At 45.8% G+C, this 23,685-nt stretch overlaps 1 protein-coding gene across 2 annotated transcripts in view; it reads right to left on the bottom strand.

Moving 5' to 3' along the window:
• The window catches only part of SLC35F2 (solute carrier family 35 member F2), a 305,693-nt gene that overhangs the window by 209,330 nt on the left and 72,678 nt on the right, over window positions 1-23,685 (bottom strand). Inside the window, exon 1 of one of the 2 annotated variants that reach the window (XM_078657042.1) lies at window positions 14,397-14,818. The exons of the other annotated variant lie outside the window; for it this stretch is intronic. Within the exon in view, the coding sequence (XP_078513168.1) occupies window positions 14,397-14,497 (101 nt within the window). The 5' untranslated portion in view covers window positions 14,498-14,818. Of the gene's footprint in view, window positions 1-14,396; window positions 14,819-23,685 lie in introns of those variants that run through there. 2 annotated transcript variants of the gene reach the window in all.

A 23,685-nucleotide genomic window follows, 5' to 3' on the forward strand; every position in this document is an offset into this window, starting at 1 on the left:
TAAGTCCTGTGTCTACGTTTTGGCTGGAGCGCTTCCTCCGTTGCCTCGTAGATTTCCAATTCAGATAGTGGAGAACGGCTTCAAGTATCTAGGGATATACATTTCTCTGGATCCCACCGCTCGCTACGACCGCAATTTGCTGGCCCCCCTTCAGCGGCTCAAGCTTGACGTCGCAAGATGGCGTCTGTTGCTTCTGTCGCCACTCGGTCGTGCAGCTCTCTTTAAAATGATGTCGCTGCCCAGATTCTTATATGAACTCCAGAACTCTTTTGATCCCATTCCTTCGGGTTACTTTCGCGAAGTGGAGAGCCTGCAGAGACGCCTGATCTGGGACGGGCGTGCGCGTATTGCCCTACCTAAACTCACGCTTCCGTGGTACGATGGTGGCATTGCTCTCCCGGATATCAGACGTTATTACTGGGCCTCTCAATTGAGTGCGGTCAACCATGTAACTTACGCCTCCGGACCTACCCCGGCCTTTTCAATGGATAAACACCTCTTGCCAGGTGGGAATTTTAATAGGGCGCTATATTCTAAAGGGCCCTATAAGACGCTGGCTGGGCCCACCAAAATCGCTGTTCGAGTGTGGCGAGATGCGAATGCTGCCATGGGATGGGGTAATAGATTGACCCGCGCGACTCCATTGTATGACTCTGAAGACTTGGACAATTTGTGGAGGACGAAAGGCTTTGACAAATGGGATATGATTGGGTTGAGCAAGGTCGATGACCTCTGGTCCAAAGGCAATGTCAAGGCTTTTGAGGCGCTTAAGACAGAGTACGAGCTCGGAGACAAGGAATTCTTCAGATACGCTCAGGTACAACACGCCTTGTTGTCGGTCTTTCCTATGGGGACGGATATTCCTGAATCCTCGCCTCTCGAGGACCGTATCCTGGACGGCTACGTACCTGACTGTACGATCTCATTGATCTATAAAAAACTGATCAATAATAGAGCCGACTTGCTTGTGCGCCTCAGGGCCTTATGGACTGCCGACGGATTGGAATTGGACGATGAGGAATGGCAATCTGCACTGTCCTCGCCTAAAGAAGTTGCTATTCCTGCCCGCCTTCGGTTCGTCCAGCTTAAGATCCCTCATCGCGTGTATGTCACTGGTATGAGTCTGGTACGAATGGGTTACTCTTCGGATGGTCAATGTAAGCGCGGCTGTGCTATGAGTGCTACTTTCCTTCACATATTGTGGGAATGTCCTGAGGTGGCTGCATTCTGGTCCCGAGTGCATGTAGTTATGGAAAGAGTCACGGGGGTCTCACTGCTGCCCGAGGCCCGGCGTTGTCTTCTGAATGTATGGGAACCGAATGACTATAATACAGCGCAGATCAGTTGGGGGACCCTTGGCAACATGATCACAAAGAGAGACATTGCGCAGCTATGGGGCTCTCACAGGCCGCCTACTATATCGGCCTGGAAGGAGAACAGGGATTGGTGCATGTTCAGAGAAAAGACTGTGTACCTATCACGGGGCAGACCCAAGAAATGGAATAGGTTTTTGTCACAATGGAATGCTTATCGTGGAAATGTATGTACTCCCCCGCATGATTTTACCCTTGATGCTCCCCTGTCTCCCTAAACGACATTCCAAGTTTTCACACATCAAACGTATATATTGCATGGTTTCCTCGCTGCCCCCCTCCTCATAATCGATGTCTATTATACTGTGTGTACATGGTTGTTGGAGCTACTCCCCGCGGACTCATGATCACCGATATTGCTTTTTACCTTGTGAATTGTATTTTGTTGTTTGTTGTTCATTTTCGATACAATAACAATTTTAACAAAAAAAAAAAAAGAAGTGTTTGGATGGGGGCTGCGGGTCTGCTCTAGGGCAGGGGAGGAGTGCCTTGCCCACTGCTAAGGACGCAGACTGTTTGGTCGGCCCTCCAGGACCGACCAGACCAGTCATGCGCACTCTGGCCTTTCTTCAAGTAGGCTGCAATGCACCCTACATGGTGTAAATGGCCTCCCCAGAGGGACCTGGCTGCTCGGCGTCCCGACCAATCACAATGCTGCCATTGCAGCATTGTGATTGACTTAGGGGAGGGGGTCTGCCTGCTTCCTGACCCCCCTCCCCCCCTCCGCAACATGCAAATTAGAGGGGCCTCACATCTTCCTTATCGCCCGGGGCCCAGAAGTTCTAGGACCGGCCCTGGTGTCGTTAGTTTGTGAGTGATCAGGGGTGGGTTTGTGGACTGTTTCGTCATCTCTATAGATGTGGCCTTGCTGCGCCTCCTGTGAGCTCAAAGGACCGGGCAGTGTGTTTGCATGTTTACACGCTGATTTGACCGAGGTAACCTGTTGAGTGGGCCACCTGTTTTGATGCTCCACACCCCAGCATCTCCGGGCCCGGTTTGTTCACTGGAGAGACTCAATGACGCAGCAGCTGCTGATAGGAGGGGTGCCCCTTCTCCCTGGCTATCTATTTGGTTGTTGTAGCAAACCATGCCTCTTGTGCATTCGGATGGGTTTGGAGTGCACAAGGGTCTCTATTCCATCAAGGGTTTGTCAACATGTCTGGCAGATTGCCCTGGGACTTGGGGACTGCAGCTCGCCACTGTACTGGGGAGAACAGAGACGCTTCCTCCTGCGGCAGCCAGTGTTGCACATATGCCTTGCGCAGGTGCTGATGCCTTGGTGAGTCCGGGACACGTTTCGGGCAGTTGAGTGGCCCGATGGGTGGGACCTGGGCCTTCCACTGGATTGGTCGAACTTCCAATGGCACGGGCAGGCCTTGGCTCACAAGGGGTGCAGTCATAGAGGCATGGCCGGGCGGTGGAGGTGCGACATGTAGCACCATTGGGGCGGGGGGATTGTTGCCCCACCGGGCCCGCTGTGGCGGTGTCGTGTTCCCTGGTTCCGGAGTTCGCGTTGGAGCTTCATGGTTTTGAGTGGGTGCGGTACATGCTGACATGGGTTTCACAGACATGTTGGCTTCGCCAGAGTGTGGCTATGTGGGGTGGCCCGTGGACTGCGCTGCGGGCTTTTGGTTTATGATGGGCGGGTGATGCCATTTGGGCCTACTGGTCCTGCCTCGGGCGCCCTGGGGCACGCCTGGTCTGGCTGTCTGGTCTGGCTGTCGTTGTGGAGGCGTTAGTGCACATCGGAAGGCGCCGAGTATCTGTTTGGTGTGTCTCTGCGGCGGCATGGGGCTGTGTCGTCTGTCATTGGGCTCGAAGCTTGGAATGATTGCCGCGGAAGAGGTGGCTTTGTCGTCTTTGGAACCTGTGACCCGTTTTGGGTCTCGGCGTCTGCTCGCCGTCCTGTGATTCCAGAGCTTGTGTTCTTCCCACAGATACAGGAAGCGTCCTGGGGCAGAGTCTAGAGCCCAGGGCCTGGGGCTACGGCATTTGGCTATAGGGGCAAGAGGTGGCATGGTCATCTTTGATACACAGTTTCTCCAGTGTGATGCTAATTTTGAATTGTGTGCGATGACCCAACTGGTGTTCCTATCCCTGCGGTGCCCTCTTCGGATGGGGTCCTTGTACTGGCGCTACCTCGGGCGGAGGGAGCATCCGTTTTTTGATTGTCTGTGCTGTGGGGCAGTGTGGGGCCTCGTACCTTGAGGTCCCACTGTGGGTCGGGTAGACACGGCATTCCCTTGTCCCAGGCCACCATGTGTAGATTATACGGACTTGTCGTAGACTTTTGGGACCGAGATCTAGGCCAGCGCTTCCACGGCTAGGCCCTTATGAGATGAAGGTCTAGTAATCGGTGTTTGGTCACTTGCATGATTATGGCGTGCCATGGGGAGGTTGTGCTGTCCCTTCACCTCCCTAGTGTGCTTCTTCCATGTTTTCCCATTGGTGAGCACATCATAGTGGGTTTCTAAACTTATTCTTTCATGTTATAAGGCAAGCAAGGTAGTACCTGGTTCCGTCTGGTAATTTTACTACGTTATCTGGTCGCCTGCATGGGTAATTTAGGAACGCTACAATCAAGAAGTAGAGACATAGTTATGCGGCAAGGCTCTTTTCCGTCCCAGCAAATCTACATGTTGCATGCCACGTGGGAAGACTGCGACTTCGATGCTTGTGCCACCACAGGTGATCACACGTTGTCTTTATTTACTGTATGAAAGGACATCTGCTACGGTACGTTGTCTTTATTTACTGTATGAAAGGACATCTGCTACGGTACAGATGGAGCAAAGCGTTAATCTGCTGTGATCAGGTGGGCCTGGGCCTGGCGAGAAGCGATGAATCTTTCTCATTATGACTTGTGATTAGGATATGTGAAAGGACGCGTTGCAGACCCTTATTTTAATTCCAAGTGGCATCATAGTTGAGCGATATTGAGGAGCGCCAAAGTTAACAACTCTTTTTCCGTACAGGCTATGAGACTGTGAAGACCTTATGTTAGAAGAGTTCTTACGGTAAAATTAAGCAGTGTTCATGATTTGCTGAATGCGGAGGAATTCTAAGGTGATGGCGCAACTAAGAGTTCAGTCAGAAGTTCATTCTTGTTGTAAACCTTGCAATCTTGATGGGGCCTAATGGTTTTGTGTGCCTTGGCCACCATATTAGTACACTCATAATGCCAGGGATTATCTGGGAAGGGTAGCTGCACTCCTTTGATCTGTAAGAAGGAACTCATTCTTACGGGCCTGCTGCAATACCATTGTTACTAGGTGTCTTCCTTGAGTGACATGCAAGTGTGATAAGAGACAAGTATCTAGGTTACTGTCAGTGAGGCAGAAGGATTCTTGAAGAACCCACAATAATGTGGGCAGTGTTAGAACATAAACTGTGAATGAGCCAGGTAACATTTGGACAACCCATAGCACAGAGCTCCCACCTTAAGTTCAATGGGGGTTACTTACCGTCCATACTTGGTTATGCTTGACACACTTGCTCTGCTCACACTAATTGAGCTAAGGCGACTATCGCAACTGACCTTTTTCCAGCTGGCGGCATAACCATGGATACTAATTAAGAACATTCACCATGAGTTTTCTGTTTCAAGCAATTTTTTAGCTGGAAAAGAATTAATGTGATCTGATGTGTGTATGACTATGTTTGGTATGTAGTGACTGTATGAGAGGTTAGTACAAATGTGATAATGGTATGGGGACAAAGTAAAGACTATCATTTTGTATGCATTTACTGCACTATTATGTTAAATTTGTATATTTAATAGCACCATATCATCAATGTTGCATTACTTATTATTTGTATTGTACATATGGACACAGAAAAAAATGTATGGTGTTTTTTTACCATTTAAAAAAACTGCAATTGAAAAAAGATGATTGAAAAATTTGACAAGAGAAAATAATAAACAAAAAATGAATTGATGTACTTTTTTAGACTCTCTGGGAGATATCATAGCAAAAGGATAGCCCAACAGACCTTAATATAGCCAGAGTACAGTTAGTGTTGGCCGAGTGGGAGGTGTATGCATATATATATTTGTTTCCTCCTTTTCTCCCAGACAACATAATCAACAAGCATTTGCAATGCAATAGGTCTTGCATTTACGCTAGTTTGAGCTATTGACATTGCAAATAATAATGCCTTTTTTTTTTTTAAACATAAATAAAAGGCATTGTAATTTACAATGCCAATAGCTGAAACTCTCGTAACTGCGAAACCTACTGCATTGCAAATGCTGGTTTTAAAATGTAACCTTGAGTGAATTTGAAACTTGTATATATGTAACTTTAACCACTAGCACATATAGTAGACTTTTGTACTTACTACCATTCTTATGTGAATCTAGGGTTTATCTGTTTGTATCTTTTATGTTATTTGTGTACTCTGAAGTCCTGTTCTAAAACTGGCTCTATTGTAAAGCTGTCCGACACCTTCGGGTAAAGTTTGCACCATATAAAAACGCATAAATAAATATTAATTTTTTTACACACCATTATTTCTTTGACGGGAGTTGTCACCTACGGAAAAATCTTGTCTATTACGTGGAGAATTGCTGAACCGTACAGTCGGACCCATGACCTAAGGTCGCCCCTAGGAGAAATGTAGTGTCAGCGTATGCGGTCTATTCACTTTACATGCACTATTTTGTAAAGAGCTCTTATTACCACAGTATTCACTTTAGAATCGCGGTAAATGGAAGCTTTTAATACCAATGGTAAAAAACTGAGCGACTTCTCAAGGATGAAATGGTTAAACTGGTCCTGCTGAAGAACGAACTGGTTGCTGTGCAGGATTTAGCTAGTTACACAAACTGACTTTAGGTGATGCATATTTTGTATGCAAATATACAAGCCATATACGCAGTTTAAAGCATACATTGTCATTCATCAACTGAGATTAAAGATCGGGGGCAGCAGAGACTTGAGCAGTCGCCTCGCGCAGTGTGCAAAAATCAGGATAATAAAAGCATGCGTCATCTGAGGAGTCGCAGGTCTACCTTTGTTCTTGTGTGGACTAACTGAATTGTGACGGAGAAGTCCAAAATGTTTCCCATCTGCAATCATGTGAAATTTTCAATTGCCTGTGCTTAGTTCTATTCGTAAACACTGTATTAATTAATTTGAATAATCGCCGTATTAACAGGTGCGACCAGCGGATGCTCACACACCAAGGCATCCGGAGCGGTGAGGGTTGCTAGGCTGTAAGGATAGGAAGGTTAGATGAATGCTGGGTCACGTCAAATGGTCACTTGTGGGTTAGAGGGTGAGTGCAAAGGGCACAGGAGAGGTCTTGGCAAAGAAAACCTGGACTGATTTACCTGTTGGGTCTGGAAGTGGGTTCGACCTTGTGGTCATAAGATCTAACCGTGGGGGGGTCCCACTAACCCCTCATCCTTCTGAGGTTGCCAAAAATGATTATAGGTGAGAGGTGTAACAATATATCTTAATCAGCGCCAACATGCCTATGGGAGCACCTGCACTACACAAATACATAGCGTTATGTTATGCTCCAACAAGCACTCAACACCGATAACTGGTTGAGTGGAAAGTAAGGCGGGCTAGATTTAACTCTTACTTTACCTGCACTGGCATATCTTGTCAGGAGTGGTTTGGCAAAGATATTGCACTAAAGCCAGGCAGCATTGATAACCCACTCACACCAAGCCGATTATTCAAGTTCATTCTGTGCCACAGATACACAGCCTGGTATTAGGCCCCTGCGGTTGTCAGCGCTATGAATTGCACATGAATAGGAGCAGATGGGTTAGCCCAGCTAGCACAGGTGTCACAAGATGGAACTATTTATTTATTTATTTATTTTTTAAATTTCTAAAGCGCGCAAATACCTTTCGGTGTCTCGGCGCTGGAGTTTGCAGATTGCAGGGGTTCCACTGACGTCTTACTGGTTAAAGAGCCAGGTCTTGAGGTGTTTGCGAAATGAGAGTAATGATGATTGATTTTTAACAGAGGAGGGGATCTGATTCCATAGTTTTGATGCTGCCACTACAAAACGTCTGTCTCCCCAAGATACTTTTTTTGTGCATGGGATTTGGAGCTGTTGGGCCGAAGAAGAGCGTAGTGTTCGACTGGGTTTGTACAGTTTGAATGCTCTTTTGAAGAAATCAGGTCCATTATTGTTTAAGGCCTTGTGAATGATACACATGGCCTTAAACTTTATCCGGCTTCTTATTGGTAACCAGTGGAGCTCACGAATTGTGGGAGAGATAGAAGCGTGCTTAGGTATACCCGTGAGAATTCTTGCAGCAGCGTTCTGGACAAGCTGTAATTTGCTCAGAACTTGCTCTTGTGCATTAAGCAGTAGACCATTGCAATAGTCCACCCTAGATAACACCAGGGAGGACATTAAGGTTTTACCTGCGGTTGGGGGAAGAAAAGGGAGCAGTTTCTTCACCATTCTCAGGGTAAAGAAGGAGGCTGACACCACCGCGTTGGCATGGCTTAAAAACGTAAGCTTATTATCAAAAAGCACGCCCAAGTTTTTCACCTTGGTTACAGGTGATGGGGGAGCTCCCAACTCCGAGGGCCACCAGACCGGAGACCAAGACGGAGTCAGTTCGCCAAAAACCATCACCTCCGTCTTGTCGGAATTTAACTATGGACACAGATGGGTTTTCTTGCTGCATGGTCCTCGCTGTTGGCAACATCATGGATTCACTACAAATTACTACTGAGAAGGACCAATGTGGGTATCCGAGCTAGTACCCTAGCTAGAGGTCGTATGGTAGGATATGCCCAGAGAAATACTGCTTTAAGGTTCAATTTACTTCAACTCTGGGACTAGGGCCACCACGCCTTCTTGGTGCAGTCTGAGAAGGAAAAGAGTGTAAAGAAACCAAAAGATTAATATGGTCAACTAACTAGGGACTGACTTGGTGATGAGCAAATGGCAAGTACCCACTGGGACTGGATATGACACCATATTGGTTCAATAGAGTGCATCAATAAAACAGTTGAGGTGCACACTTAGTGGCTGGTTAACAGATATGTGCTCTCAGGTGAGGGCCGGCAAGATTTCAGTTACCCAAATCTCGCCAACAAAAAAAGTGTCCTTGGCTGCATCCCAGCAATATCTGTATCAGATTTTGGGTGCTGGGCGAACCATGCCAGGGTTGGTGCATCAGTACGGCACCACTGCATCCAACTAGAGCCTGCCGTTAGAATGGGATTGAATGCTGTACATACCTTTTTCCTGTTCTCACCATCTAGAAGCTTTTCTATCCCTGGTCTGAATCCTGGTATACATTAGCAGAGGTTTAGCAATGGGCTACTTACTCAGGGGTGCGAACATCAGCAGGGTGACTCAGGAGCTAAATATCACAGTCAAATGTGACGGGCTTGCCGGCAAGAATGACATTAAGTCATACAAAAGGTGTGCGGTGGCCTCAATAGTGTGAGAAAAATTGGTTTGGAGCACATATGCAGACAAACACCAGAACAAATTTTTTCATTTTCAGTTATAAAGGTGCAGGTAAATTGGTTTGTATGTTTTACTCCAGGTTATCACGATCCAAAAGCATTGGCATCTGTTTGGCACACTGGTATTCCTTTAGCGAAAGTAGGGTTATCTGGCTACACACGAAAAAGCACTATTTAGCCAGGTGGGATGTGAGTTTGTCATTCCTAAAAGGGTGCTGTTACTTCAATAGTGGTGAAAAGGTTGGGTTTGGAGCACAAATGCTGACAACTACCAGAACACATTTGGCATTCATATTTAAGAAGGTGCAGGTACATTTGCTCATATATTTTACTCCATATCCTCGAATCGAAAAGCATTGGTAAACCTTGCTGCCACTCTAGTATACCGTTAGCAAAAGTTGTCTATGGGCTACTTCTCGGGTGGGGACACCAGCATGGCGACACAGCATTGGTCACAAGACTGCACCCTGTCCTCGCCCAATGGCCCTTTCCAGAGGGTCCATATTTCGATTGGTGCCGCACATGGTCATCAGATTGAACCCCCAAATGTGGACTTGCCAAGCAAAGGGGGTAACCAAAGGCTTAGTCAACCTCAATGTGCAACTGCACATATTAGCAGATAATGCAAAATGGAGTATACCACCCAGAAGTCTGGACACGAAGAGAGCAAAAGTATTAATTTCTATGGTAATATATCTGGCCGGCGCTATACTCCCATACAATGGAGGTCAGCGGGTAGAGATAAGGGTATTGTCTTGGCCACAAATAATAACTGTTAACAATTATAGTGATGACATTGGAGGCTAACCCCACTATGTTTCTCAGCGAATCCTTATACCAGGGACTGAGAGGTATTGGGTAAACACACGACTCGGCAACACCGAACAGCAAGGCCCTTACTATCACAGAGGGCACCATAGGGATTTCACCCTTGAAAAGTGGTTAAAGTAGAGATCAGTTGTTCGCAAAACCGGGGAGGCCATTGAACATGCCTACGGAAGGGTAAACATGCACAAGCCCACCAAGCAGGAGGTCTTGGTGCAACCCTGTTTCAAAATCAAATGAAACAAGAAGGGCTTGGTGAATAAGGCATGGTCACTTTAGTGCATACATCACGAGGTTCCCCAGATAGGGCCGGGGAACAACTGCAAAGGTAGATGGGAATTTTCCAGCTCAAAGGACTGGTAACCTGTAAGAAGTAGATGGGAATTGTCCAGGTCAGGAGAGGCCGTGGAAATTTCTTGCAGGAGGGTAAGCAGTGCCATGCGCAAATTCACGGAACAGAGGGGTTTTGGCTTTATACGACACAGATTATTGCATGCCAAGACCACAGGATGTTTTGAAGTGGAAGGAGTCCATTTGTCTAGAGTGGGTTTGGACATGAATATGTTGGACCTGGGTGATGCCCTAGTAGCAGCCAGGTGTAAGTAAGAACGCCTGCCTTGGTCGGGGAGGCCTGGGTGTGACGGGGCCACACCCAGAGCTATGGCAGAGTTACAGGGCGATCCAGAAGCTGAATGTTTCATAGGGGTACCCTCTTCAGGAGCACAACAAGGGTGCAAATGCCAAACAACCCCAGGAAGTACTTACGGCAGGACCCTGTAGGAACGACGGTGCCCAGTTAGTCCTTTGGGCAGTTGTAAACCTGAGCAACCGGGGGCTTGCCTGGATACGCTCCACCCCCTCGGGGTGTGAGTAAATGCGTGGACTGGAGGTCCACAGGATGTAGGGGTGATCACCCAAAATGGTGAGCACCGATTGGTTAGGCCACGGTGCAATTTGACCCTTCAGGTGACAGGGCAGCTTAGGGGTGTCACTGCTGCCTGCCCTCGGATCACCCGTAAGTTGACACACCATGTTGGCATATTTTGAATGCAAATAAACCTGCAGCAATGTTTTCTCCAACAAACAACAGCTCTTGCATGTTTTAATTTGAGACTGCTGTGCATGCGGGTGGGGTCTGTTGCCGATATTGGCACTTTGAGGCTGCCCGCGGCCCACGCTGGGGGCCCCATAGGACGGTGGCCACCTTAGTGCCACATGAGGGCACAAACTCGACAGTCTGGTGTTTGGAACCGCTCGGGGTCCGGGGCTTGCTAACTATGTCATTTCTGGCACACCAGTGGGTGGGGAGGCAGGTATATAGACCTTCCCCGCACATCTGGCAATACCTTTGCGCACCTAGTCTTAACACCGTTTCCCTCCCTACCGCTTACTCGATGTGTTGGCTAGAAGGGTGGCAAGGGTAGGAAGGCTGTTAACTTGTTTCGTGTTTTTGGCGGAGTTACAGGGCGATCCAGAAGCTGAATGGTACATAGGGGTACCCTCTTCAGAAGCACAACAAGGGTGCAAATGCCAAACAACCCCAGGAAGTCCTAAAGGCAGGACCCTGGAGAAACGACGGTGCCTCGTTGAGCCCTTCGGGCGCTTGTAAACCTGAGCAACCGGGGGCTTGCCTGGATACCCTCCAACCCCTCAAGGGGTGCGAGTAAATGGGTGGACTGGTGGTCCACTGGATGCAAGAGGGTCCCCCGAAATGGTGAGCACTGATTGGTTAAGCCACAGTACAATTTGGCACTTCATGTGGGCAGGGCAGCGTAGGGGTGTCACTGCTACCTGCCCTCGGATCGCCTGTAAGTTGACCCACAATGTTGCCATATTTTGTATGCAAAAATACCTGCAGCAATGTTTTCTCCAACAAACAATGTGTCTTGTGTGTTTTATTATGAGATCGCTGTGCACGCGGGTGGGGTGTGTTGCCGATATTTGCACTATGAGGCTGCCCACTCACGGAGCCCCTATAGAACGGCGGCCCCCTTAGTGCGACATCAGGGCACAAACTCGACAGTCTGATGTTTGGACCCGATCGGGCTCCTGCGCTTGCTAACTACACCATTTCCGGCGCGCCAGTGGGCGGAGAGGCAGGTATATAGACCTTCCCCACCCATCTGGCGATCCTTTTGCGTGCAGAGATTTCACGCTGTTTCTTTCCCTACTGCTCACCCGGTGTGTTGGCTGAAAGGGTGGCTAGGGTAGGAAGGCTGGTAACTTGTTGTTTTGTGTTGCAGGCGGAGTTACAGGGTGATCCAGAGGCTGAATGGTACATAAGGGTACCCTCTTAAGGAGCACAACAAGGGTGCAAATGCCAAACAACCCCAGAAAGTCCTTAGGGCAGGACCCTGTAGGAACGACGGTGCCCCGTTAGTCCTTCGGGCAGTTGTAAACCCGGAGCAACCGGGGGCTCGCCTGGATATGCTCCACCCCCTCAAGGGGTGTGAGTAAATGCGTGGACTGGTGGTCCACAGGATGTAAGGGGTGATCACCCAAAATGGTGAGCACCGATTTGTTAGGCCACGGTGCAATTTGGCACTTCAGGTGAGCAGGGCAGCTTAGGGGTGTCACTGCTGCCTGCCCTCGGATCGCCGGTAAGTTGACCCACCATGTTGGCATATTTTGTATGCAAATAAACCTGCAGCAATGTTTTCGCCCACAAACTATGGCTCTTGTATGTTTTAATTTGAGACTACTGTGCATGCGGGTGGGGTCTGTTGCCGATATTGGAACTTTGAGGCTGCCCGCGGCCCACACAGGGGGCCCCATTGGACGGCGGCCACCTTAGTGCCACATGAGGGCACAAACTCGACAGTCTGGTGTTTGGAACCGCTCAGGGTCCGGGGCTTGCTAACTACGTCATTTCCGGCACACCAGTGGGTGGGGAGGCAGGTATATAGACCTCCCCCGCACATTTGGCAATACTTTTGCACACCTAGACTTCACGCCGTTTCCCTCCCTACCGCTTACCCGATGTGTTGGCTGGAAAGGTGGCTAGGGTAGGAAGGCTGTTAACTTGTTTTGTGTTGCAGGCGGAGTTACAGGGCGATCCAGAGGCGGAATGGTACATAGGGGTACCCTCTTCAGGAGCACAACAAGGGTGCAAATGCCAAAAAAAAACAGGAAGTTCTTAGGGCAGGACCCGGGAGGTATGACGGCGCCCCGTTAGTCCATCGGGTGGTTGTAAACCTGAGAAACCGGGAGCTTGCCTGGATACGCTCCGCCCCCTCAAGGGTTGTGAGTAAATGCGTGGACTGGTGGTCCACAGGATGTAGGGGTGATCACCCAAAATGATGAGCACCGATTGGTTAGGCCACGGTGCAATTTGACTTCAGGTGACAGGGCAGCTTAGGGGTGTCACTGCTGCCTGCCCTCGGATCACCCGTAAGTTGACACACCATGTTGGCATATTTTGATTGCAAATAAACCTGCAGCAATGTTTTCTCCAACAAACAACGGCTCTTGCATGTTTTAATTTGAGACTGCTGTGCATGCGGGTGGGGTCTGTTGCCGATATTGGCACTTTGAGGCTGCCGCGGCCCACGCTGGGGGCCCCATAGGACGGTGGCCACCTTAGTGCCACATGAGGGCACAAACTCGACCACTGGATCATCCTCCAAAATGGTGAACACCTATTGGTTAGGCCACGGTGCAATTTGGCACTTCATGTGGGCAGGACAGCATAGGGGTGTCACTGCTACCTGCCCTCGGATCGCCCATAAGTTGACCCACCATGTTGCCATATTTTGTAAGCAAAAAAAACCTGCAGCAATGTTTTCTCCAACAAACAATGTGTCTTGTGTGTTTTATTATGAGATTGCTGTGCATGTGGGTGGGGTGTGTTGCCGATATTGGCACTATGAAATGGAACGACCTGGACTAGGAGAATGAAGATTACCAGTAACTAACCTAACATTTTCTTAGAAAAGAGAAAACATCCTTATCATTAGGGTGACCAGGCGTCCCGGAATTTGCCCGGATCGTCATGGTTTTTCAACAGTTGTCCCGGCAGTTTCGATAAAATTGGTTCATGTCACGTTTTTAAGACCGTGAACTGAAAACAAAGGGAGGCACTTTTTTAGGGGTTCGAAAGCAGGACTAGTAAGCAGCTGTTATGAATAAGCAATTTAATTAACAGGTATGATACTGATTTCAAAAATTACATTTTATTTATTTTCTTAGTGCCTCTTATGGGTTTCTATGAGGATAAGGGCTGTCATTCTTTGCCACTTTATTGATGTAAAGTTGTAGTCCTTCCTCTGTGTTTGCGTCGCACGATCTGGTCACCCTACTTATCGTGCAATTGAAATGATAGAGCATAGACTCGAGTCCAGTAGCCCGCGTGAAAATGTGATAAAATGGAGGCTTTTTCATTCATGAATGAGTCCTAGGAAGGCAAGGGGTATCTCGTGGGGGTTTGGACACCTGCTGCGCCCCAGATCCGTGCCTGCTGAGCGAGATGTGCGTTTGATGGTCAGTGGAAATACAAAGAAGAGGCTATTGAACTTTCAGAGCCACAGTAAACAAGCACGCGACACTTTGCCCCACGTGTCAAATACAGCAAGCTTTGTTTCAGGGCATCCTTTCCCTATTCGCGCAGCGCAATGAAATTAGTTTCCGATTCAATTAAATGATTTACCAGCCCGCCAATGTTCTCTGTTCAGCATCAGCCACCAGGCATTCACTCTGGGACCCATCCTGCTTGCATCAGAGCCCGCACCACTTCCTCGTCACTCACCAGGAGAAGATGTCCCTTCTCATCTTCCGCAGCACATCGCAGAATTTTCTCTTGGACGGACCGTGCCGCACAGAACACTCCCTCGCTTTGGTCCTTTCCATCTCCAGGTCCAGTGTTGTCGATAAACAGAAAACCCCAGGGCCGAGGTGGGAGCCTGGAGCTGCCCGAAGGGACTCGCACAGCCTGCCTCTCACAGCATCTCTCCCTGCCCGACGAAGGGCTCGCGGCAGCAGCGCCTAGGTGCCAGGGCCGGAGGGTGGCAGAGCTGCTGGGGCTAGGTACCCTGCCGAGGCATCGCAAAAAGGCTCCGCGGGCAGAACGTCAGCCTTTACCTACAGAAGTTCGCAGTCAAATTGAAAACGATGCCCATCCCTCCATGCACACATCCCTCGTTATTTATTCAGACATAACTAAACGAGCCCGCGAACCTAACACATGGCCAGACCAAAGCAAGCGATCCGGTGGCTTGCAACCAACCACCTGCGAGGCTGAATGCATACGACTCCAACAAAGCTGGCGAAAATGTTCGACTGCCTCGATGGTATTCTTGTTCTGACAACATTTTAACATTCGAACACTGTGTAAAAAATCCACAGAACTTAGACACATTTCTAAAGGAGCACAGGGCAGCCCGGCATAAAAACTTCCGTCACTTCCTTGTGTAACATGCACACACCACTTTGCCCTTGTAACACACGGTTTGCTACCTCTCACATGTTTTTATCTTTGATACTTGCACAAGTGCCACCTTGCCTACATAACGCTTGTTCGTGTGCCTGAGTGTCTAGCACCTTTTGCAGTATTATACCTCAAATGATACTTTGTTCTCTCTTGTAACTGCACACTTGTCACTTTTTCCTCTTGTGCACTTTTTACTACCTCATGTATGTTTGGCTGCTCACAATTTTCACTACCGCATGTATTCTTTTTGCTCACAATTGTCACTATTACCTTTACTACCTCATGTATTTTTGGTTGCTCACAATTTTTACTACCTCATGTATTCTGTTTGCTTACAATTGTCATTATTACCTTTACTACCTCATGTATTTTTGGTTGCTCACAATTTTTAATACCTCATGTATATTGTTTGATCACAAATGTCACTATTACTTTATGTAACGTAACGTATACTTTTGTAATGTTTCTCATTATGTTCCATTTCTGTTCCTTTTGTGAAGCGCTCTGACACCTTCGGGTAAAGTCCGCGCTATATAAAAATGCATAAATAAATAAATAAGCTTTTCTTACATCCCCAACCATGGCAGCCCTGTGAGTGTGCACTGTGAGTGAGGCTGAGGGTTTAGACGGGTATGGATAGAAGTGTGATGTATTCTTATAGGTTCTGTATCGATCCCCCTATTCCTGACCCTGTTCTGGTTAACAAGTTAACTAGCAGCCATCCCATGATGCAGAAACCGTTATCTGATTAAGCCACACTACGGCACAGGAACGTGTTATCTGATTAGGTCATAACGCTTGCCATCTAATTAGACAAGCGATATTCCTCCAGCCCCTGATAAGGCATACGGAGTTCTCAAAACAAATCAAACCTATGACAACCTGGGAAAAACCCTGCGGCCATTGTTTTGATTTCATCGAGAACTTCAGCAAAAGAATGTGCTAACGACCAAGTCGTATGACATCCTTATTGACGTATCTATGTCCATCCTTACGTCAATCTCGGCACCTTACAGGTATAAATATTACCGGTATTGCCTTAAGCAAACACACGCGGTGGTGACGAGATCGGAGCAGCCAGACTTGCCGAAGCCCAGAGCAGAGCAGACCCCGCTGGCGCAGCCCCGCCTTCCTGACGCGCTGAGAACGAGACGCTGCTTTCTCCTGCCGAGAAATCCAGCTCCGGCGCTTCCGGGTAGCCCTCGCAGGCAGCCTGGAATATCGAGACCAGAGACGAGAGATACCATCCCTCATTCATCCTAGATTCAAGGTACAGAACTGAATAACCCCTTGCAGAGAATTCTTGAGTCAGTCACTTGGCAAAACAAACTTAACTTAAACTGCTACTTTCTATTCCCGCCCACGTATTAGGCTTAGGTCAGGTACACCGGGGTAGGCGTAGTTAGAAACACCAGTTGAGTACGATTAGTCAAATGTATATGTGTATGTATCTATTTTATTCATTTTAAACCACCTTATGGCTTAGAAACCATATAAATGTTTTTACAGTATTATTTTATACTTCTGCTTTTATTGTATGCACTTTACTTAACCATAAGTATTGCGATAATATCGATCCATTTCTCTTGTATGGGAAAAGAGACTGATCAATAAAATAACATCTTTTATTGAACACGCCCGTCTCTTCCTTTTCTCTACAATCTGGTGAGACTAAGAATGCACGTACTGACTGAGTAAAATAAGTTGTCTTTTGTTTTCACACGACTCTAGAGATACACTCTTGATTAGGGGAGAGCAAAGTTGTCATGTTCTATGGTTGTCAGAAACTAAATCCCTTCTTGTCTATCCAGGGAGGTTCAACTCCTCCTTGCCTATTCGAGAAAGTTTCTAGTGAACTCTGAGCTAGCTGGCAAACCCAAAACTTTAAGTCTAATATCGACAATAGAAGACCTAGTTAACGTCTGGTCTAGGCCTATACTATTGAAGGTATTATTCCAATGCGCAGAGCCTATTGGGATAATAGGAACTACACTACATGGCGCCCAACGTTTGGAAAGGCGATAAAACTAACGCAAGACATTAGAGTAACTCAGTCGTGCTTTTTCACTCAGACCCCTTTTTTCCCATAATACTCCAAAGACGTCTGGAGTGGGTGAAAGGTGATATCCGCCAAATCTCGCAGGAGGAAACTCCTATGTATGGTTCTTGGTATAGTCAACGTTGAAGGATACACTGTTCCAAAATATTGTGCATCTAATCTTTTGTTCCCATAAGAAACCTGATCGGCAAACAAACAAAATAACCTTCCTGACAGTAGAATGTCAGACACTGAAGAAGAAAGAGAGATAGCTAGAGTAGCAGCTGAACTCGTAGCAGCTGATAATACTATGCAAGAAGCAGACCCGGATTTAATACTCATCCCGGTCAACATAAGAAAATCTATAACTTTAAAACTTATAGGAAATGGACTGACACCAAGAGGTGGCACAGTCATATTCGTAATAGAGGCACACGAATATCGGCAGACAGAGGTATTCTATTCATGGATAAACTTTCCAGCAGCAAACGCTGTAACAAAGCACTTCCACCATTACAAAACAGAGGAACCTCCTGAAGAGTACACTCCTTTCGAGGAGGTGGAAGTACCACTTAAATTTCAAGAGCACCTGCTCTTGTTTAATGGCGCCCTAAAACACAACAATCACATCACCAGGCTCGGTCCATTAGGTAGACCAGGAGCAACGTGGCCGGTCCTAGCTGGATACACACCACATCCAGACATCGAAAGAATGTCTGCAGCAGATCTTCTAATACAACTAAAACAATTAATAAAAGTACATAGACAATTAGTCCAATATGTAATGCGGACTTCAACAATCCAACCAGCAATTAAAATTCCACAGCTGACCCCTCATCAGGGGAACACAAATACAATTACACCACAGAACATACAGTCCTGCCTAGGTAAAGTACCAGCTAAAAGGGAACAAATACCATTCTGGTTAGCACAAAAAATCACCCAAATAGAGGCGGTGTTTCCAGACACCACCCCTGTGGATAAACACAGGATTCTGACTATCTGTCTTCCAATGGGAATCGCACCACACGTGGAGGACTGTGACACTTGGGGTACAGTCTTTGCTTCCATCTACACAAAAACGCATGGTGTTCCATCCATTTCGGTAATACCAGATGTGCTAAAACAAATTCAAGACGAATACGGTCCAGAACCCGCTTTAACTCTTGGTATGAAATTACTGAAAGACTTCAAGCAGGTCTCGGCTATATTACTAGCCAATATAAAGGGAGAAGCAGCAAACGTGGCGATCCGCCAAAGGTTAAAAGAAACAGATATAGCAGACCAACCAGCTGAAATTGCCAGAATTATAGAAAAATCCTATGAGGAACTAGGTAGAGATAGTTTAGGTGGAATACCAGTAAAACCCCAACTAATTGAAAGTCCTGAAAAAATATTTATTAAAAATCATCTAAACAGTCAAAAGAAGAACTGGGATGGAAACAAACAATCCAATCCAAAAGAAAAGAGATTCCAGTCCAGAGGAAGGTCTCCTCGGCGGAGAGAAAGATCTCCGGACCAAGGACCCAAGTCTCCCCAAAGTGAGCCCTCTGTGAAAAAATACAACCTTAGAAATAGGGATAATATAAAGAAACCGGATAGATATCAAGATTTTGATACACGTCCCTCTCAATCTTTTCAGACTTCCTCGCAGAAATCGGAAAGAAGAGGACGATCGGAACCCAGGGAAGGGCACGTCAAGTCCAAAGACAAGGAACCTGCTCATCCAAATAAGAAATTACAATTTCCAAAAAAGAAGGTAGCCAGTATTAAAGTAGTTAACAATGCCGAGAATACTGAGGACACAACTGAAAAACGGAGAATGGGCTCAGACAATGCTAGACAGAGCAGCAGAAGTGAGCATAGCTCGCAAAGTCCTTATGAATCATCTGGAGACAGTGGACACGAATTAATATCTTCAAGTGGAAACTGCAGACACCAGAGTTAGCAAACCTCACAAAATATATGAAATAACTTTACGTATAGAAGGGGATAAGACTAGAAAAATAAGGGGACTATTTTGGGATAATCTCTCCAAGGGCTATGACATCCTTCTAGCTGAAAAAGACTGGCCACCAGAGTTTGTCAGGGACTGCCCTCATGGCGAAGAAATAATTATGCCTGCCTTCTCAAATCATATCCCAATTCATAAAAAATACACACTTGCCAGAAAGTGGGCAGTAGCTCAAGCTCCTGCTTTATATAAAAATCACGTAGGATGGGATGAGGACTCTCCTCCTCACAAAATCCAGTTAAAATCACAACCTACTGCACAAAGACAGTACTCCAAGCACCTAGAACACTAAAAAACTTACAGTCAATTCTAGGCTTCCTAAATTTCGGAAGAACATACATTGCAAATTACGCAGAAAGGGTGAAGCCCCTTTATGATCTAATAAAACCAGATTTTAAAAGAACAAATTGGACTCAAAAACACACAGAAATTTTGAGATCCTTACAAACAGACATGTTAATTAAAACAAAATTAGAAACACGTGATAACACACGCAACCTTGTGATTCGAGTCATCCCAGGAAGATGCGGATTCACATACCTGACCTCTAACGAGGGAGAAAAGGTACCAATTGCATTCAAATCACACTTGTACACAGAAGCTGAAAAGAAACTCAGCATTAAAGAAAACATTGTTCATGCAGTTCAAACCGCAATAGCTAGAGAAAAAGATAAAGCTGACGGTAGACACATCACAGTCAGAACAGCAGAATCAGCCTTTGAGGCATTAACAACACCGTGTAATTTACCAACAACAGCATTGAATCCGGAATGGATACAATGGGTGAATTCAATTACAACGGACAAAGTAAAATACTACTTTGTTCCAGAATTAAAAGAATTGAAAAATCTAGAATATGAAAGAACATTCCCTCTGCCAATCGACATTCTGCCCTTACGACAGTACGCTTGTGTAATCTATACAGACGGACATGCTCAACCCTCCGTTTAGGGAGAACAAGCATACAACCCCACATGTGAGATTACAAAAGAAGTGTGGCGCGGAGGTAAACTAAGACCTCTGTTAACAAAAACACACTCAGTAGAAACTAATTCAGAAGAACAGACTGAGATAATAGCATTGAAAATGGCGCTAGATAATGCAGATCGCGAATTCCCGACACTTATAGTGTCCGATTCGTATTACTGCGTCAAATCATATAACAGCGATTTGCAGACATGGATTCAAAACGGTTACAAAGATGACACAGGTGCAACAATAAAGCAAAAACTGCTTTGGGAACAAATAGTTCTTTTACAGAAAGAACTACCAAAGACTCACGTGATACATACACTGAGTCATCAACGTGATGGCGTTCACGTTGCAGGGAATTCATTGGCTAAGACAGCCACAGCGGTAGCAACTAAATCGGCTTCCGTAGCTAGAAAAAAGCGTACAATGAAATACATTGACGGTGAAACAGTGCTGGCGGTAAAAACGTCATCAAAAGGCGACTGCTCAGCGCTACCGATCAACTATCCACTCAATTATACATACATAATCGATGCAAACTCCGTCCCTTTTGCTCGAATCCCTGGAGTGGGGGATAGAGTAATTCCAAACATGGACAGGAGAACTTTGTTAATTGCAGACGCACATATGGGCGAGGGTCTCAGACACCTCAAACTAAAAGATTCTCTGGAAGAACTACAATCAGTGTACTGGTGGCCAGGCATGAGCCTGCAGCATCACATTTTTGTAAAAAAATGCCCGGACTGCAACAGAGATCGCAGTGGCAAGAGAAACGGTATACTACCGTGGCGTTTCACTCCAGAAAGGATCAGCAGTAAAAAGCAAAGCGTCCGATTAACATATACAGGCTAGTTTCCACTTATAATGTAGATCCCCAGCACTCGGCTGACGTCTGGACTGTTATACAAAGATTTGCGAGTCTAAATGGCATATACGCTAGGAGCATGCTACGTTTGACCAATGTTTTCACTTTAGCCCTCAAGCTTGTGGGGAAGCACGGCCAAATGAGCATAGCGATGCGGGATTCTTCTCACTTCCTTCCTGAGGGATACGGGATGGTGTAAAGAAAAAACCAAGGCATAAAGCTATCTATAACAGAAAGGATATTAGGTTCGGGAGCTGGGTGGGTCAAACATCTAATAAGTGTCCAACGTAGTCTAAATAACCTGCCAAGAAATTCTCTGAAGGGATTCAGTCCGTACGAATTATTGTTTGGAACTAGGATGTTAATCTTAGATCTTGACAGTCAGACTTCAGTGGTAAAGGAAAAAAGCTTTGATATCAAAGATCGTTTGGCTATTTTGCAGGACTTAAACAAAACAAGAAAAGACCTGAGCAACATAAAGTTGAAACAGCAGCCAACAACCACTGAAGAACCACCACCTGTCCCAGCAAGACCTGTCTGGATTCCAAAAGTCGGGGATCTAGTCAGAGAAAAGATCGCGGTAAAGAAGGAATTTGGGCCTTCTTACAGAAAAGCAGTTCCTGTCTTGTCTATCAACGGGACAAGATCAGTTGTACTACCGCCGCTTGCTGGTAAAAAGGAGAACCGAGTTGTATCCATCGACCTGGTAAAACCACAATCATGTGGCCGATAACAAACAGTAGGCCAAGTGGACTCCCGATAAGTAGTAGAACACCAAGATTTGCTACCAATACAGAGGTCCAAACTAAGAGGCTAATCACATTCGAAACGCCTACAGAAGAACAACAAGGACTATGCAACAATGCATTGGAACTTAAACCTCTGAAAACCCAAATAAAAACATTTAGTAGAGACACACCAACCTACAATGAAGTAACAAACGAATATGCAAGAAACAGTAATCCTGAAGCAATTGGAACAATTGACAGAACTGCATCCGGCTACTTCATAAACTTCGATGATTCCTCTGAAGACCTAAGTGAATCAAAAACACAGCCATCAACAAAAACCTTTAAAGATAAAGCTAAAGAACTTTTGAAACAACTGAAAGAAACCTATATGATTTCTCCATGGATTGAATTTTGGGTGGGCTTTGGTGCATTTATCCTCATACTTTGGCTCATCATGGTACTAACTTTGGGACGCTTCATTGAGGGAAAATATGCTAAAATGGACACAGCAAGTCAGAAAATCAACTTGATCCTCAAGCCACACACATCTTCACACGTCGAGAAAAGAGAACTTTCTTCAGTCAACTTCACAGCCAATCCTATACCGGGTGGGGTAGCATGGGACAATACTGACTACGAAATGTATGGTCCGGTTGAGATCCTGAAATATCCACACCAGATTAAGATCTCGTTGAGTGACTTTGTAAAACCAAGCTCATTTGCTGATGATTGGGACTTTGAAAGTATAAATAATATGATGTCTGACTTAGTGATGTCTGCTAAATTTACCAAACATGATTATTTGCAGGGTTCGACTAATTATGATAGTATGTACTGTTACAACCACTATGGTAACCATTTTCTACATAAATCTGTACAACCTAGAAATGTTTTAAATTATAATCAATGGGAACATTGTGCAACCCCTCCAAAAGGAAGCTCAAGAACCTTTTACGACAAATATTCATACTTTTCAGGGTTCAACACAAGTAATGCTGAAACATTTTATTTCAAATTGTCAAATAAGACAGGGACAAAGACCATGCTAACAAACACGAAATTGATATATTCAGACTCATTTTTTGAACAAATGAATACTTTTGGTTTTGATTATTGGGACAAAAATGTTGAAGTTAAAAGTGTTTGGGGTACAAAAGAATGGCAAGTACAAGGTATAGAATCATTGTTTAGAGCCTGCATGATCCCAGAACAAATTATATTTTTAAATGACACTGTTCAACAAACCACCTGTCTTGGCTTAGCCAAAATCAAAGACTTAAATAAACCGTCTATTCCAAAGCCAACAATGGACAGCAATAGCTCTACAGATGAAGAGATAGACGTAAACTATATATTAAACCAAAACAGAACACATCCTGATTGGAAACAGTGGTTGATCTGGCCCACAGATACTAATAACTGTCAAGATAGATTCCTGAACAAAACACAGGGGTTCACATTGACCAGGCCAGACCCTAGATATTCCCAAAGACAACACCCAGGGATAATAACCACCTACAGTGTGGGCAAATTATGTCTTCAATGGCTACAAACTTCCACACTGACAGAAATTAAGCAACACCTAACTTTACTTACTGATGGTGCTGACTTGCGTGATTTCATTATGGGACCGCGCAAACAGCGTCAAAAACGCTTCATAGCAGCCTCTATATATGCAGCTTACAATGAGGCCTGGAAGGTAACTCAAATTGAGACAGCAGAAAGTATACGGGAAATTGACCGTATTAATTTGGAAAAATCACTTTCTGTAGTGGACAATGGGTTAATGACTCTGTCCTCCAGAATTTTTTCTTTGGACAGTATTGTGTCTTCAGCAATCGACATAATATCGCAAGACTTACTGTTGTTACAACACGGTCAGTCTCAATTGCGTTCTATTGTACAGCTTGGCTGGACGTTACAAAATCTGCGTTCAGGCTATGTGCCTTGGCGTTTAATCAACACAACGTCACTATTCAATATCTTTA

Source organism: Lissotriton helveticus, chromosome 8 (genome assembly GCF_964261635.1).
Source record: "Lissotriton helveticus chromosome 8, aLisHel1.1, whole genome shotgun sequence".
NCBI classification, from domain to species: domain Eukaryota; kingdom Metazoa; phylum Chordata; class Amphibia; order Caudata; family Salamandridae; genus Lissotriton; species Lissotriton helveticus.